We start from the raw sequence: 17,444 nt of genomic DNA, 5'->3' as shown, positions 1-17,444 counted from the left end.
CTCAATCCAGGATTGACATAGACCTTCGTACACATACGCCTTAGAAACTTTAGATTTCTGGCAGATAATAGTGCAATGCACCTCGTTCGACTTCTAAACTAATACATGCAAATCTGAACTCACTACTATAGTCTCAACAAATTGTGAAGACATTTATAAGTACGCATTGCTCTACTACTATCCCCCGTCAAAATCAAATTACAAAACTAGTATTAATAGAAAAGGGAATATATGGATCTCCTGACACCTCTCTTTCATCATTGGCATTCCAGACAGGTTCTTAAAAGACACAATAAAAACATTGATCTTTCCATCGACACATCGCATTTGATAACGATAGATTCAACATCACAATCACTATGGCGAACATAACAAACCAAAAACTGGCAGCTATACTCTAGGCGTAATATGTGATATCCATTACAATGCACTGTCTAAGTGATGGATTACTTTTGGACAAAGTTAATAAAAGAAGAACTTAAAACAACTTGAAAATTTTTTTGGGCATCATGAACTTTTATAGTGCGAAGGTAAGATGAGTGTGCGGGTAACCCTTTAGTTCCTAATTTTTTTTTTTTTGTTCAATTATCCACTACCCTCTTCTCAATACACTTTTCAGAGTTGTTGTGGTTTTTTATTTGCAACACGATTTCATATTCACGGGGACATCAATTGGAAAATATCATTATAGATAGAATCAAGAATGTCGTTGTTTGGTACTCAATCTAAAACGATAGGTACAAGTGGTGGATTCTCCTTTGGACAGAATCAACCAACTTCACAATTCTCAGGCACAACTCCTTCGTTTGGTGGATCAACAACAACAGGTGGAACGACCGCTCCTGCTGCAGCAGGTTCAACTCTTAATCCATCTGCCAATGCTGCTTCATCAACATTTACATTGCCAACGTCAATAAATGCTACAAACAGTTCTAAATTATTAAAAGAATTATTGGAATCGGCTAATAACTTACCTAAAAACACTGACAATGTCGAACTTGGATCAATTCATCTTACATTAAATGAATTACAACGAAAATCACAACAATTGAGGAAGCTTGACGATTCAAAGAAAGATGTTAGTTATACTAAAGCTCATTATTTATTAGCAGGAAGTGGGATTAGTGCAGAAGAGATTGAGAATGATTTGAATGCAATTCATATCCCACAAAGAACAACCACCACTGGAGGTGTCGGTCCAGTTACTGCATCAAGAGTTGGTGTAACTTCAGAAAATATCGAAAATTATTTAAATACCAAAAAAGATGAAAGTATATTGAATTCGATTGAACAATCGTTAGCTTTGGCTTCTAAAGATTTTGATAATTTCATAAATGCGAACATTTCAATTGATTGGAAAGTTAGAAGAGATGAATTAAGAAAAGCAGTTGGGTTGAAATATAATGGAGATAATAGTGCTGATTCTATTAGGAATTCTTTAATTTGGAAGAAAACGAACTTCTCTTCAGGTGGTAATATTTTATCTCCATTGAGCACCTCAACAACAGCAAGTTCATCAGCTAAACAAATGACTAGAGAAAAATTCGAAAATCATGCCAAAATAGTATATGCTCTTAATGAAGCTAGATTAGAATCAAGAAATTTCCCATTATGCTTAAATTTCAATGAATTGAATAAATTACAAAACGATATGAAATCAAAACAAATTTCAGAAATTTGGAAGATTTTAATTGAATTAACTAATGAAAAATTCTCAAAGACTAGTCAAGAGCAGAAATTCTATAATGTTGATAAAGATGAATTAGATTCAATTATTGTAAACAATAGTAAGAACTACTTACAACAAGAATTTTTCAACTATGTTGATGAGCTTTATATTAAGGATAATAATAAAACCCCAAATTTCTTGCCAGCAACAAACTTGAACAAGATTTCTTATTTCATTCACCAAATAATCTTGAAAAATGATCCTGATTTAGTTAATAAAACCTTATTGGTTAATGGTACTCCAATTTGGGCGTTAATCTTTTATCTCATCCGTGCTGGGTTATATCTTGATGCTGTGGGATTAGTTCTTGGTAATCGTGAAATCTTCAATAAATTTGATAAGAATTTCCCAGTATATATTAAGAAATATGTTGACAGTGATAATCATACCTTACCTTCAGATTTAAGTGAAAGGCTACATCAGGAATTTAATCAACAATTTCAATTCATTATAAATGATGTTGATACAAGTATCAATTATGATCCTTACAAATATTCGGTTTATAAAATCATTGGGAAATGTGATTTAACTAAGAAATCCTTACCTCAATCAATTAATTTATCTATTGAAGATTGGTTATGGTTCCATTTATCTATTATTAAACAAAAGCAATCAAATAATGAGTCTACATTATTATTTGAGAATTATGATTTATCTGATTTACAAAACAAAATCATTCATTTAGGCCCAAAAGCATTCTTAACATCTCCAAATAATCCACTTTATCTTAAGACCTTGATTTTAGTTGGTCTTTATGAATTAGCAGTTCAATATACTTATGAACAACTCAATGAATGTGATGCGGTTCATTTGGCTATTGGATTCATCTACTATGGTTTATTAAAGTGTTCCAACGCAAGCAAAGATGTCTTGTTGAGTGTATTCGACAATGAATATCAAATTAATTTCAGTAGATTAGTAGGTTCATTCACTAGAAGTTTCAAAATTAGTGATCCAAAAGTTGCATGTCAATATTTAATTTTAATAGCCATGGCAAAGGGAGGTGAATGTAAAGAAGAAATTGCTATTTGTCATGAAGCATTACGTGAATTGATCTTGACTTCTCGTGAATTTGGAATCTTATTGGGAGAATTAAATCAAGCTAATGGAACTAAAATCCTGGGTATTTTAGAAAGACAAAGAAAATTAATTAAATTGGAAAATATTGATGAATTCTATCATCAAATTATTGAAATTACTGCTAGTAAATGTGAAGAAGAAGGTAGAATATTTGATGCCTTGTTGTTATATCAATTATGTTGTGAATATGATACTGTTGTTTCTTTAATTAATAAATTATTGGCAGAGATTTTTGCTACTAGTGATTTGAATAAGCCAATTATAAGATATGGTAATTATCAAGTTATTTCCAATGGATATATTGACGATAATAAAGAGTGTGAAGATACTGTTGATAATAATATAATTTTATTGTCTCAACATATTATGAGGATCTTCAATAATAATGGTTCTATATTGGATAAGATATCTCTGCAAAAGAAGAGAACTTGTGATTTATTATTACCAATGGTTACAATTAGAGATTTATTCCTCAAAAAGAATTGGCGTGAAGTAATTACACAAATCAATCAATTGAATCTTATTCCAGTAGGACCTAATGATGATCTTATTAAGATTAGAAACATGAGCGAAATGATCCAAAATAATGATTTGGATGATAATTTGATTAAAGTTATTCCTTCTTTGTTGATTATGGTTATGACTAGTGTTTGTCATTTGAACTATGAGATCTTATCGAAGAGATATCAATCTTTAAGCAACCAAAGAGATGAATTGTCTAGTTGGAAGCAAGTGGCTAAGAATTGTATGATTTACGCTGGGATGGTACAATATAAGATGCCTAGAGAAACTTATAGTTTGTTGATCAATTTAGAATCACAATTGTAGAACCTTTGTATAATTAGATAGTTAAGAAAAATTATTCTCGATAGTAACAAATAAATTTTTCAATCAGATTGTAGAGACCATCTGTTCGTTTGACCCCCAATGCCACCTAAACAGAAAGTGAAAGATTCCAGGTCTTCCAAATCGAGTTACACGTTTCCACAAACATTCAAAAACTTACCAGCGGACCTCACAAAGAGTTTCTATATACCGAGACCAGAATCAATAGTTTCAGATCAAATCATTATCATCAACAATTTCTTCACCAAAGAACTTTGTAATGAATTAATAAAATCATTCGAACGAGAATTAACCCTTGAGACGACTCCACTCATCAAAAGCAAAGAATACGCATTAAGATACAATGACCGATGTTCCATACCTGATGACCTAGCATCAAGTGATATACTATGGCAATATCTTTCAAAGATTTTATTACAAGAAAAGCAATACGATGAGGATGAAGAGATGCAAGAGATTCATGATATTTTTGGCAATGCATGTGGATTGAATCCCCAACTACGTGTTTATAGATATAGAAAAGGACATCATTTTGATAAACATTATGATGAATCGGTAGTTTGTCCCATTCCTCCAAAAGGTGATAAGAAGGGCAAGACTAAATGGACATTGTTGATTTATTTAACTGGGGACGAGGAGTTTAAAGGAGGGGGAACTATCTTCTATCCTGAATTGAGAGGAGTAGAACCAATGAATATTCATCCTTGTAAGGGAATGGCGTTATTGCATAAGCATGGAGATGATTGTTTGAAACATGAAGCGGAAATAGTCAAAGATGGAGAGAAATGGGTATTGCGAAGTGATGTTGTATATCCTATATAAGAGATTTACTTATAAAGAAATCATTAGTGGCATCAAAGATTTGATTGGTTTGTTGTAGTCTATCTCGAACCCATTTACTTAATTTGTTTTGGATTCTTGGGTAATTGAATCGTTTGTCTATTAAATAAATAAGTGAATAGTCGTTGATGTGTCTGATACTTCTTCCAATACTTTGATTGACGGCTCTCATACATATATTCTCATAATAATTTCTTGATTTGTCCATAGCTTCTTGTCTAGTACCTCCTTTGGTGAGCACGCTATTCTCGATGAACTTTCTTTTAGCAATCATTTCACCAGAATATGCGTTGGGATAGGGTAATCCAACCATAAGGACTGCTCTTGCAAGATTGTCGGAAAAGTTAATCCCTTCAGACATCTTGCCTCCCACAACTGAGAAGAGAATTGCACCCTTTTTCTCGTTATTAATGATCTGACTGTACTGAGATAATACTTGCTCAACTTTGGAAGAGTCTGAAGGCTCCTGAAAAACTGACTTTATTGATCGAATTGATCTCATAATACCTGATTTTTCCCATATTTCTAATGCCTGATTTAGGTACTTATAACTTGGGAAGAAAACAACAACTCCATAAGGGATTCTTTTGCAAGCTTCAACGATAAGCGATCCTAATGCAGAAATCAATTTCACATCTTGTCTCTTCTCAAACAGAAATTCAAGCTCAGTACCATTCATTTGTGAAACTGGGAATACTTCAAGATTATTCTTTGGAATTACATGTCCACATGAGAACTTCTTGACTTTGTCAACTGGGACCAATGGGAAAAGATAATCCACATAATCAGACATTGGCTCCATTGTACCTCCACATAAAAGAACACATTTGGCTTGGTCTATGATTTCTTTGAATGCTGCGCTGGGGTCTAGTAACATGTAGTTCAAAGTAGTTGTTCCGTTACTCTTGTCCCAAAAGTATTTCCCCTCCTTCGAAGGGTTCGCTATACTTTTGAGGAACTTGACAATGACAAACAAAAGTGGATTGGAACTACTTCTGGTTTCATTTTCGGTTTTCTCGAGGTATGATTCGATTTTGTACGCAATTTTGGATTTATGTAAGTATTGGTCTAAATTACGAGCATTGAGTAGATCCCCTGTTGAATTCTTGAAAATATCTTCAATTTGAACTTCTTCACCTGATTTTATGCTATTCGATTTTTCACAAGACTCAATGAATTTGGTTAATAGTTCACAAATCTTAACTAATTTCAGCAAATTGATTCGATTTCCACTATTCAATTTCTTGAGGAACTTGGAACGGTACAATTTTAAGGATTTTGTAACTTTGGTTAATTGATCAATACTGATTTTCACTGAATATAATGAAGTTATTACATCCAAGATATTGTGAGCTTCGTCAATAATAATTATTGAATCCTTGATATCCAAGTTTAAAATATCTCTTGTGGAATCTTGAAATAGCATTTGATAGGGCAATGAAATTATTTCTGTTAATTCAATGCCTCTTCTAACCGAGTAATATGGGCATACCTTCATACTTGTACCCAAGTAGTTCAAATCTTCTATGTCTCTGATTTGAGCAAGGCTGAGATCAGCAAATTCTTTAGTTAATCCTGAATTCATGTAATTCTTGGGAAGAAACTCACACCCTTCTTTCGTTTTCTGTAAATCAATACAAGCGTCGTTCATACTTTGGTCAATACGCAATGCTCTGACCTTGTCATTTATGCATAATTGTTTCCTTGAACCAAGGGGCAAATATTTTGTCCGTTCTTCTAGTTCATCAAATGATGCCTTGAATTTGGTTAGTCTCAATTGATCCGAGAATTGATTCAATTGGGAATGGGTTCTAGATGTATAAAAAATCTTAATTGGACATTCATTAAGGAAGTTTACGTCATTAGCTGATTCTGCGCGCTTCATTAACTTGTTTATTTCCTTTGATAATTTTTCATTTTGATCTTCGATTGTATTTAGCTCGGAGTCACTGTAGTAATCATCCGGGAGAAACTCTTCCTGTGAGTCAGACAGTTTGTCTACTTTGAATCGCTTGAATGATTTCTCCTTTAATTTTTCCTCTCTCCTAACGTTGCTTGTAAAATCATTTTCAAGTTTGTCTAAATATTGTTCATACTCCTTTAATTTGCTCTTGGATCGATTTACTATTGATTCTCGATAAGCAGTTTTAACCCATTCAGGTTCTTCTTCTTCTTCACCTTCATCGCTTTCTTCTTGTGTACCTGTCTTTCCATTTGAAGTTTCCTGGAAGGTATTGTTTCTCTTATATTCACGTAACCAGGTCATAGATGAACATATAATAGACAAAGTCTTCCCAGTACCCGTAGGACTTTCGAATATACCAATTTTATAACCATTCTCTATCGTATCATAAATAGCATCCATTAATTGGATCTGAATATCATATGGAGTATATGGATGGCTATATGGAACGGAATTTTCTTTGCATGTTGAAGTTTTCATTTGCTGGAATCACATCTACTTGCTTAAGTCTCGATGAATTATTAGTAATTAGTAAAAATGTTTTTCCAACAGACGCGTTTTACAACAATTGTGTATTTCCCTTAAAAGAACCACAAAGATGATTCAAATTGTGGGACGAAAAGTAAAAGAGAACAATTCCAAAAACTGATTGATATATCCTCGCTTGAATTGTCTGAGTGAATGGTTGGTTCTGCTAACAACGATTGACGGAATTTAACAAAAAAGTAGACCCAAAAGGTATCTGTCTGATAGAATTCAAGAAATATCAACGACAAGTGATATTCCAACAATTTTTAAAAGTTTTTTATGGCATACGTAGGGACTATTAGTATTTTGTGGATTGGTGATGTATCTTATAAGCTTATATAGTACGTATCATCTTTGTTGGTCCAACTTTTATATGTATCCATACCTCATCGCTTATGGTTGCAAAACTGATACAAATTCCGGTTTTAGATCACGTGAATTTCATATTTTTCATTTGGTCGGATCTTTTGAAAAGAGGAAAGTAAACAAATTTAATCTTCCCCCAATTCTTCTTAATATCGTTTCTTCATTATCCAGAATTGAATGTCATTAATCACTGATTACCCCCTTCTTAAAGTAGAGGCATCGCTACCTCAGAACAACCCATGTCAATGGACAGAAAACTTGCAATTGGCCATATGTGGATTTACTCAATTGGCAATCATTGAACCCAAACTACCATCATTACATCAAGGGATAATCAAAGTTAACAATAATCCAGTATTGGATCCTAAGCATTTATTCCAAATGTCTACTATCTTAGATGAAGAACAAGTTCAATATTTACCGCTTGGGAAATTCAATAAAGTCAATGTTGATTCTGCGGATGAACCTTTCGATATATCCTATATTAATGACCCTACAATTGTTGCACACCAATGGAGTTCAACTTCTCAGACTTCGCGCGATAACATGATAGGTGTCTTGTTCAACACTGGTGAATTGATTATTATGTCGAGAAAGAATGTCCAAAGCACTAAGTATGATGTGAGAGTGCAAATGTTTGAAGTGTTAGCCAAGCAACTAGGAATTAGTTTTGATGGGGAAGCGTATAGAGTTAATTCCTTTCAGAAATTTGCGTTGAAGGTTAGATGCTTTTCCCTTAGTACAATTTCAATTGGAACCGAGGATACTTTGTTTCTTTCAATTATCGATGGAAATAATACTTTGTCTGTTTATGAAATTAATCAAGATACATATAAAACCAAGCTATTGGTATCGCAAGAGCTTGGATTCAAAGCGGTCAAGATGAAATGGTCAAAATGGAATGGCAAGAAGAGCTATCTTGCAATAACGTCTATTGATAATGCAATTCATGCTTATGATCTTTCCTACGAAAATGATTTATTAGGAATTCAAATTCCTAGTATTTTAAATGCACCTACAAGATTTCAATGTGGAAAGCAAGAATATGTAAATATTGGAAATAAAACATATCTTTTATCTTTGTTCACTGGAAAGTTAACCATCTTTGAGATGGGAACACCTATCAAAGCATACGAATACACGTTTGATACTTTTGTTGCGTGTACTGCGATAGTAACTGGTTTGGCTGGAAGAGTTTTGACTATTATCCTTACATTTGAAGATGGAAATATTATTACATTGAAGTTTGATGCAGGTGGCTCAAAAGCAATTGAAACAATAAAGACAGATAAAGCTCTTAAAACCTTTATTGCGAGGGCTCTTTATACGTTCCAGATTTCGAATACAACTTTAGATGCAGATGAAGAAGGAGTAACAAAGGGTGAAACCGAAGGTAATGAGGAGGAATCAGGTATGGAAGGTATATTTGTAATAAACGGTCTACATCCTGTTTCCAGTGATCTTTTAGCACTTGTCTATAAGGTGATACCAAAGGATGCTTTTTCTCATATTACACGAACACAGTATGAAACTCATTTACAGTTTGTTAAGTTGGATACTCCTCTCGATCAACCCATCGAAGCTGTTTCTAAGAAAACCTCAATCACGAAAGCGGTAGAATATTGGTTGTCTAATTATGAGAAAATTCCATGCTTGGAATCTGCAACTCACGAATATCTTAAAGTTGAAGCCTTTGTGGATGGGATTGAAAAATTTACAAATGAGAACCTTGTGGAGATTAAAGACCTTGATTTACAAGTGGATTCGGACCTCGGCACAGATTTCCGGACTATGTTGATTGAGCTATTCAATCGAAATCCAATCGTTAATCAATTACAATATTATCATACTTTAGGAAAAATCATAATCAATGGCTTAATTGTATTTAAGGAAAAAAGCGAAAAGCTTATAAGTATACTTGATCACTGTAAGCTGTATCTAATTGAAATTGAAAGGTCAATTTCGATATATTTAAAATTATTGATGTTTGAGTTTATAAAAGTTAACAATGTTCAACTACAAGACGAATTTGATAAGTTTCTAATGATTACCAATTATCAACAATTGAATAATTTAGGTGTTGAAATTGATGTCAATATTCCTAGCTCGGCGGTGGTTACTATCGGGACTAAGTTCTATGCGGAAAAATTTGAGGTGCATATTGATGACATGATTCCGGAAGATAAACTAATCGTTTCAACAACTGGTCATGGATGGCTACAATGTAAGCTTTCCAATATTCCACTTTTGCAAATGAATAACAGAAGAGATGAATTAGCTGAATTTCATTATATTATTATTGAGGATCATTTTGGTCAATTAATTACAACTTTATTAAAGACAATTGAATTTTGTTATATTACGGGTAATAAAACCTACAAATTAAAATAATGATGTCAATACATATAAAGGAGATGACATGAATTGATCATTGACAAAATCACCATTTGTTATCAGATGATAATTATTCCAAATACTTTCCCCTGTACACCAAGCATGAAATCTTCCTGGGGTTGAAGGCGGAGGTGTTGTTATTTTTACTATAATATAACCCATACTCATAACTGCAAATGAATAAATTACCATGGCTATTTGAGGGAATGTATAGATTGATAAGTAGTAAACTAAACCAATTCCAAATAATACCCCTTGTCTCGTATTGATCCATTGCTGTCTTTCTAAAGGAGCAAAGTGTATTATCTTTAAATACACGGTAGCTAAATCTTCTCCGAGATTTGTCGCACCATAGAAAGTTGTCAAAATGAGCGATGTGTAATAATAGTCACAGAATCCAAGTACTGATACTAATACTAGGGATTCCATTGTTCCTAGTTTCTCTGTGCAAGTTCTAAATACTATAGTTGCTAGTATGATTGTAGATATCTTCCCTGGGAATAATGTAAGTGTCCAAATTGAGATGTTTAATAAATATAAATTCATATATCTTCTCAATAGAAGTCTGAAGTCCCTTGAATGTTTCCATAAATGTCTAAATGTCTTTCTCCAGTCATCATAAGGTGCCTCATCTTTTTCTAAAGCTTTGAGCTTATTGTGGTAATATGTCGATAATACCGTATCTGAAAATCTCAAGTTGGATAAAAATAGTGTCTTTATGTTTGGATCGAAGTGAATGTACATCGAGAATAGGAAAATGTTCAAATTGGAATAGTTGTTAATAAAATGTTCTAAACAGACTATGCAAGAAGTATCTCCATTGCAAAGTCTTAAAACAGTATTACGGAAAATCAATTTGGTTAGGTTTAGAAGACCAGTTGTAATTAGATAGAACAAAATGGAAATCTTGAAACTTTTCATAAAAAGACCACAAACTTCCCGGCTAAATAAATCAGGATTCTGTAATGTTCTGTATATTGATAGAATTGTTAAATGAATACTCCTTAATATCAATAGGAAGGAAAAGTGATGCGAAGGGTTTGATATAAATATTGGTGAGGCCATTTGTACTGAAAATCTAAATAGTGGATGCAAAAAATTTATAAACTTAGTGAGTTCAGTTTCTATTTTAGGATACTATTCTATAGGAATAAGTTATCTTGGTTGGTCGTTTTGAAAGCATGTCTAGATAGATGCATATCCATACAATTTGCATAAAAGAATGAGTGAATTAAAATTTTAAAAATTTTCAGACCCTGGGATATAAACACATTTTGGATGTGGAAATGAACCCACGGTGTGTAGCCTCATGTTCCCAATTTCTTTTCCCTTCCAAAAGTTCTGTGCATAAGAACCGAACACAAAAAATAAAATATTTTTAGTGTCACTAAATATCCCAATTGACGTAAAAACTGAAAAAAAATTGACATTTCAACGACATTCCCGACGACATCTTGAGGGCCGACATTAGGACCGGAAAGAACAGGAAAATCGCTCGGGTATTAAAGTCCTTCGATGAGATCCGTACCCCTCTATTCCTCGAAATAAAAATTCGTTCGGCATCTGCCAAAACGAGTCAATCTTAGCAACGTACGGAGTCACAAATTGTGCAAAGGGACTCTGAACTTGGTCAAATCTCCACACTTGACAATGTTCGAAAGGGATGATGGGGTAAAACGAAGTCACTCCTTCAAACTTACTCTGTTTCTGGCTAAGTTGCCGGCAAAACTTTGCTTGTATTTACTAGTGCCACAACGGTTATAGGCGTATAACGTTGTAAACTTTCATACATGACTCTACTTGCCGTTTAAGTCTCTTTGGGGTTATTTTTTATCCATTTTTATGCTACATTTATACTTCCTTGAAGATATTTGCCTTTCGTTCCCACTTTATTGTTGTGCAAGGGGGAAAGCTGGGTCATTCTTTCTTCTTATAAATATTCCTTTAATCTCTCGAGGTTAGATTCTTAAAATACTCAAAGATTTTCTTAGTCAGTATTTTATTTTTTTGTTTGCCAATAATATGTCAACATTAGATTTGCAGCCAGTAGCCTTACCCAATCCACACATACAAACATCTTTGGTAGATGTAACCAATAGATTACCAATTAAACCCCCTTGTAGAGTATTCTTTAAAAATGAATTGGAACAACCATCTGGTAGTTTTAAATTAAGAGGAATTGGATATTTGGTTAAAAGTTCCATAGAAAAAGCCAAGAGAGAGCAACCAAATAAAGAAATTCAAATATTTGCTTCTAGTGGAGGTAATGCAGGATTAGCAGCTGGTTATCTGGCTTATTATTATAAACTTAAATGTACTGTGGTTTTGCCGGTCATTTCCAAGAAGGTCGTTCAAGATAAATTAAAATCATATGGAGCCAACATTATCTTGTTTGGTAACAATATTAACGAAGCTGATAAACACTTGAGAAATTTAATGAATTCTATGGACTTAGATGAAGTTGTACCAATTTATTGCCACCCTTTTAATAACCCAACGATCTGGAAGGGACATGAAACATTAGTTGATGAAGTCGTCGATCAATTAGGTCCTTCACAAGCAAAGAATTTAAGAGGGATGGTTTGTTCATTTGGTGGTGGTGGATTATATAATGGAATATATCAAGGGATGAAAAATAACAATATTCGCAATGGAGAAATCTTAGCAATTGAAACATCACAAGCTCCCACCTTAACTCAATCATTAAAAGCTGGAGATTTAATTACATTACAATCGGTCAACTCATTAGCCACCTCATTAGCATGTTCTCACACAACCAAGAATACATTACAATACTTCAACGATTCATCTTTCATTGAATCAAAATTAGAACTAATAGATGATGTGGATGCCTTGAGAGGATGCCTCGCTTTTAAGAAGTGTACTAACAAGACAGTAGAACCAGCATGTGGTGCAGCATTATCTGTAGTATATGATAAGATTGATGCCTTTTACAAACACTTTGGTCATTTGAAACCCAACGATATCGTTGTCATCGTCGTCTGTGGAGGTACTTGCACAACTGACCAAGATCTTGCTGGATTCCAAACAATCATCAATAAATCTGAAATCAAATTGTAGAGATTTTTATATTTATATATTTATACAAGTAATCAATATGAGTGTCTTTTTCCCACGGTAAAAAAAATTGTTGCAACTAGCCATAACCTGTTTATCCATAAACTTTAATGTCTTCTAACCTCTTACGGTCCTACTCTTATGTTATACTCTTGCATCCATCTCATTCTATCAAAAAATGCAAAAATAATGAAGGATGCGAGGTTCGAACTCGCGCGGACACTGTCCAGTAGATCTTAAGTCTACCGCCTTAGACCACTCGGCCAACCCTCCATTTGTTGAGTTTTGGATTTTGAAAGCTTTTGTTCATAACTTATTTCACGTGATAAACGCGTGATATCCACATGATTTTCGCGTGACTTAGGCGTGATTTGTCCTCGGAAGTTCGATAGTCGGTCCTCCGGTCATGTATAAACCGACCAGCTGCACATGACCCAGCACGAAGAATGAAAGAATTGGGTAGAAACGTTTGCGTGATTGACCTTTTGAGTATTTAGTAGGTATGTGTAATCTGGTGGTAAGACCTACTGACAAGCTATTTATTTAGAGTTGACTTAATGTTTAAATTTTGTAAATTATTTGGTGGAATATTGACAAATAAATTGATGAGTCGGACCACCACCTAGATAACTAGACAAGAAGATGCGAACTTTATTATTAGTTGTTTAGATCTACAGGGAATGATATAATCGGAAAGGCGGGCTCCCATTTTTAGCTTATCCTATTAGTCTTCTCAAGCGGATTTTATCGTTTCTTGTTTTTGTGTTTGTACAAGTTAGACCAATTTGCAATTCAAAAGGTAATCCAGAACTTCGCCATTAACAAAATTTTAGCAATACTAATGTTTGCAATTACATTTACCCTTTGTCGTTTAAGCCATGTTCCTAATTTTTTTGCTTGATGTACTCATTTGTAGAAAATTGGTGTGCTTCGAAAATCTTATCTGACAAACAAAAATTTGCAGCAATTCTGAAATTAGAAGAAAATTGCAAGTTGCGTTTAAATACAAAGTATTCTTAATTTAATATGCAAACTTATTTAATATACAAACTTATTTATTTAATATACAGAACTAAGCTTTTACATTAGAGCTTTCCAAGAATTGAAGATGTCTTTCGATTTCATGACAAGCTTTCTTTCTATCATCAGTCCCACTTAATGGAACGTTCATAAGATCAATCAATGGCTCTTCACAATAACACCATTTCAAACTCTTAAAAATAGTAAGTTCAAAATCATACCCATTCAATTCTTTTAATAAATCATTTCCATAGAGTCTTGTTGTTCTAGGACCATCGTTGATCACAAGTTTAGATCTATCATCTTTTTGGACGAATAATTCATTCAAGTAATACTTTGGCCAATTTGCATGTAAGAAGAATAAAGATGAGGACTTAAATAAATGGAAGTCATAGTTGTCACACGTATCATCAAAAGCATGTCTGGCATATTTTGAAGGTAGTTCACTATAATAATCTGATTTATGTAAATGTTCTTGTTGACTGTTTTTATTTTTCTTTTTGAGGTCTTCTTCAGCCACAGGGTCTGGTTCATCATTTGATTGAATATAATCGATAATTGGATCATATTGTCCCATAGCGAAAAGTTCTCTCTTTTTGCTTTTAGCATTCATTGGACCAAATTCTCTATTGAACTCATTAACTTGATAATAAGGTAAATCTAATCTATGAGCAGCAGCAATAAAAGTTTCCTTATCACCTTCACCAGCAGCACCTTGACTGAATAAGGGATAGAAATAGTCTGGTCCAAAGTAGTTATAATACATAGCTAATACCAAAGTTCTGAAATGATGACGTTTGTTAATTAATAATTGACCAGTTTCAGAACTTGCTTCTGGAATTGAATTCTTGGTATCATGTAATGAGTAGTGGGAAGGATCCGTTGGAGCACCTCTTGGGTCTCCCTTGATATAAGAATTTCTAACCATGAAGTTTGGATCAATTGGAATATCAGCAATTTCGTAATAGGTTGGGGAAGTAGATCGTCTCCAAAAATCTGGCCACAATACCAAATGTTTATCAGTGAACGGTTTATTATTGAATAAAACATCGGGATTTCTAATAGGTAAATTATCAGCATCAAGATAGAGAACTCTTTCAAATGAAGAGATTAAGAGGGCAATATTTTTCAATTGGAAGCCTTCAATTTTATTGTTGAAATATCTTGGTAAATAATCAGTCATTAATTTACATTTACCATTAAGGGTAGGTAAAATACGTTCACAGAATTGAATATCATAATCTGCAGCCTTTGGAATAATAACTTCAACAGGTAATCTTGACCCATTTGATCTCAAAATCTTGATGGATAAGAAAACCAATTGATTATATTTACCACCAGCTAAGTAAACAATACCATCACCTTTCATAAAATCATTAAATTTATTTTGTATTAATAAATCATCAGGCCAATCATTCATCATTTTATTTAAGAAAGCAGAATGTGATTTCTTTAAACTAGCAACCTCTTTATCTGATAACTTAAGATATCTACCTAACATATCTTTAGTTCTAACCATTTCATCTAAATAGTTTTCTCTTAAATGACCTCCATATATTGGCAACTTACCATCGTTAGTAATCAAAGCTTTTTCTTTAACTTCTGCCAATTCTTTGTCAGATAAATGTCTTAATTGTTTATAGTAATCCATTAAAGCTTTTTTGTTCGGATAGTGAGCCTCATTATTGATGGGTGAAATATCTGGTTTACATTCATCCATAATTCTAAATAAATAATCAAAGAATAAATGTATAGTTTGAGTGAATTTTGATTCCATTTCAAAAATTTCAATAAATGAATTATTTAATTGTAATTCGTTTTGTTCATTAATATGATTAACCATTTTTTTATAATTATATCCTTCAATAACTTTTAAGTCAATATCAATATCAATATCAGACTCAAAATTTCCTGAAGATAAGAAATTCCAAGCTTGATCTGAAGTATTACCCAAATAATCTTTTTGTAAGATGACTAAGTTTGTTTTGGAATCTTGATGATATCCAGAAATGGAATACAGGTCTTCTTCATTTTGATTTCTAAATGTAAACTTTGATAATGTTTTTAGTATTGTACAACTACTACCTGGAGAAGGTTATATTTTATAGTTTACTTTATTACACTCTCGGTATAACCCAAGTAGGATGATATTTCTATGTTTGGCTTGCATTCTTCTTTTTTTTGAAAAGCTTGGAGATATTAGGTAGCGAATGAATATTAGTAAGATATAACTTTATTAAGATGTGGTCGCAAAAAAGGGCTTACTGAACCTGATTAATGAACCTTCAAAAACAGGACGAAAGAAACGAAAGGAAAAGGTTGATGAAGTTTCAGTTATATACAGAGAGAAGGGGATGTAAAATCCCCCTAGCAATAAAATTTAGGGAGGATCCTAACCTCATTTTATTCAATAGCAACAATTACCAATGGGAGAAAGAATGAGTGGTTTTAATTAACCACAATTTGAAGCCCCAAAAATAAACAACAAGCAAAAAAGAATATTTCGCAATTACAAAATTCAAGTTAAAAACTTTATTTAAAACACAGAAAATTAAAAAATTAAAAGATCTTGTCCCTCGTGGTGACATCAGATTAAATTCAAAGGGGAAAAAAGAATAAAAAATAATTACTCGCAGTACGGCAACAATGTTTCTTTTTTTTTGAGATATCTATTGTTTACAACGTGCGGTTCTTTGTTCATCAAAGGCATTGATTAGAAATGTCGATTGAGTAAATTAGATAGCATTCCAAAGTTATTATTCTTAGAAACTGTTACAAAGATAAACATTCCGCGTCGCCATTTAAGGAGATAATACACGTCCTGGCTGTTGAAGATATAAACGCGGTATCAGAGAAATAATCCCTGATACCTCGCTGATTATAAGCCACAAAACGGGGGGACCGAAAATGAAAGATTAAGGAATTTCAGATATGGAATCCTTGCTACTATAGACCCTTTTTATACTTTTAAAGTTGTTGTACTTGCTTGCAAATATAGCGGGAATTATAGTTAAGAAAAAAAATATCTCAAATGCCTTTTTTGTGTAATTCATGTCGCTCCTCTAAATTATATTTATAGAATTTTATATTTATAGAATTCTGTCAACATTACGGCAAAAGGTGCCTCTATAAAGTTAAAACCCTAACTATCTCTTATTATTGAACTTTCAAGGCAAACTGCCTTTTGGGGGGTTCTACTATTTGAAAGATGGAAATTTATAGGATTAGCCCTTCATTTTGGCGTAGACTTTCTCGAAATGTAGCCTATAGCAACACTCACTCGTGCAACACTCATGCGTACTGGGAATATGACTTTTGCAACGGGTAAGTTTCTAGATTATCTTGCTTTCTCAATAGTTGTCGTCGTTTTGTTCCCGTTTCAAAAAAAGTAGAATGTTCCGGAATTCAGATATCACACGAGGCTTATGTGCTTTCCATGGCAACTTATAGATTGTGGCGGAGTGTTGTTTAAAGAAAAATGCTTGTTGTTTTTGTGCACAAGACATCTATACCCGACTGGTTATTGAGGCATTCCTCACTAGGTGTATAGAATTATATTTCTAACCATCCATTAAAAATGATACTTGCCTGTCAAGTAGA

General features: G+C 33.2%; 6 protein-coding genes across 6 annotated transcripts; 4 read left to right on the top strand and 2 right to left on the bottom strand. All coding sequences in view use genetic code 12, as the record gives it.

Moving 5' to 3' along the window:
* Window positions 1–703: 703 nt before the first annotated feature.
* J8A68_002710 (linker nucleoporin) lies at window positions 704–3,637 on the top strand (the record flags this gene model as incomplete). Its single annotated transcript, XM_049406489.1, has 1 exon — window positions 704–3,637. One exon carries the CDS (start codon window positions 704–706, stop codon window positions 3,635–3,637), a length of 2,934 nt encoding a protein of 977 aa, XP_049263995.1.
* Window positions 3,638–3,736: 99 nt separating this feature from the next.
* Window positions 3,737–4,477, top strand: J8A68_002709 (uncharacterized protein; the record flags this gene model as incomplete). The annotated part of the gene is made up of 1 exon (XM_049406488.1): window positions 3,737–4,477. One exon carries the CDS (start codon window positions 3,737–3,739, stop codon window positions 4,475–4,477), a length of 741 nt encoding a protein of 246 aa, XP_049263994.1.
* Window positions 4,478–4,486: 9 nt separating this feature from the next.
* On the bottom strand, window positions 4,487–7,376 carry J8A68_002708 (uncharacterized protein; the record flags this gene model as incomplete). The annotated part of the gene is made up of 3 exons (XM_049406487.1): window positions 4,487–4,536; window positions 4,670–6,897; window positions 7,372–7,376. 3 exons carry the CDS (start codon window positions 7,374–7,376, stop codon window positions 4,487–4,489), a joined length of 2,283 nt encoding a protein of 760 aa, XP_049263993.1.
* Window positions 7,377–7,529: 153 nt separating this feature from the next.
* Window positions 7,530–9,743, top strand: J8A68_002707 (uncharacterized protein; the record flags this gene model as incomplete). Its single annotated transcript, XM_049406486.1, has 1 exon — window positions 7,530–9,743. The coding sequence occupies one exon, from the start codon at window positions 7,530–7,532 to the stop codon at window positions 9,741–9,743; it is 2,214 nt and encodes a 737-aa protein (XP_049263992.1).
* A 2,025-nt stretch (window positions 9,744–11,768) lies between these two features.
* CHA1 (Cha1p) lies at window positions 11,769–12,827 on the top strand (the record flags this gene model as incomplete). Its single annotated transcript, XM_049406485.1, has 1 exon — window positions 11,769–12,827. The coding sequence occupies one exon, from the start codon at window positions 11,769–11,771 to the stop codon at window positions 12,825–12,827; it is 1,059 nt and encodes a 352-aa protein (XP_049263991.1).
* Window positions 12,828–13,896: 1,069 nt separating this feature from the next.
* MNN24 (Mnn24p) lies at window positions 13,897–16,014 on the bottom strand (the record flags this gene model as incomplete). Its single annotated transcript, XM_049406484.1, has 2 exons — window positions 13,897–15,883; window positions 15,968–16,014. 2 exons carry the CDS (start codon window positions 16,012–16,014, stop codon window positions 13,897–13,899), a joined length of 2,034 nt encoding a protein of 677 aa, XP_049263990.1.
* Between the last annotated feature and the right edge of the window lie 1,430 nt (window positions 16,015–17,444).

The sequence above is a fragment of the Hemisphaericaspora subhashii genome (genome assembly GCF_019202705.1).
Source record: "Hemisphaericaspora subhashii strain CBS 10753 chromosome Unknown scaffold117, whole genome shotgun sequence".
NCBI lineage: Eukaryota > Fungi > Ascomycota > Pichiomycetes > Serinales > Debaryomycetaceae > Hemisphaericaspora > Hemisphaericaspora subhashii.
The sequence above is the reverse complement of the archived record's forward strand: the minus strand, read 5'-3'. Positions and strand labels throughout refer to the sequence as shown.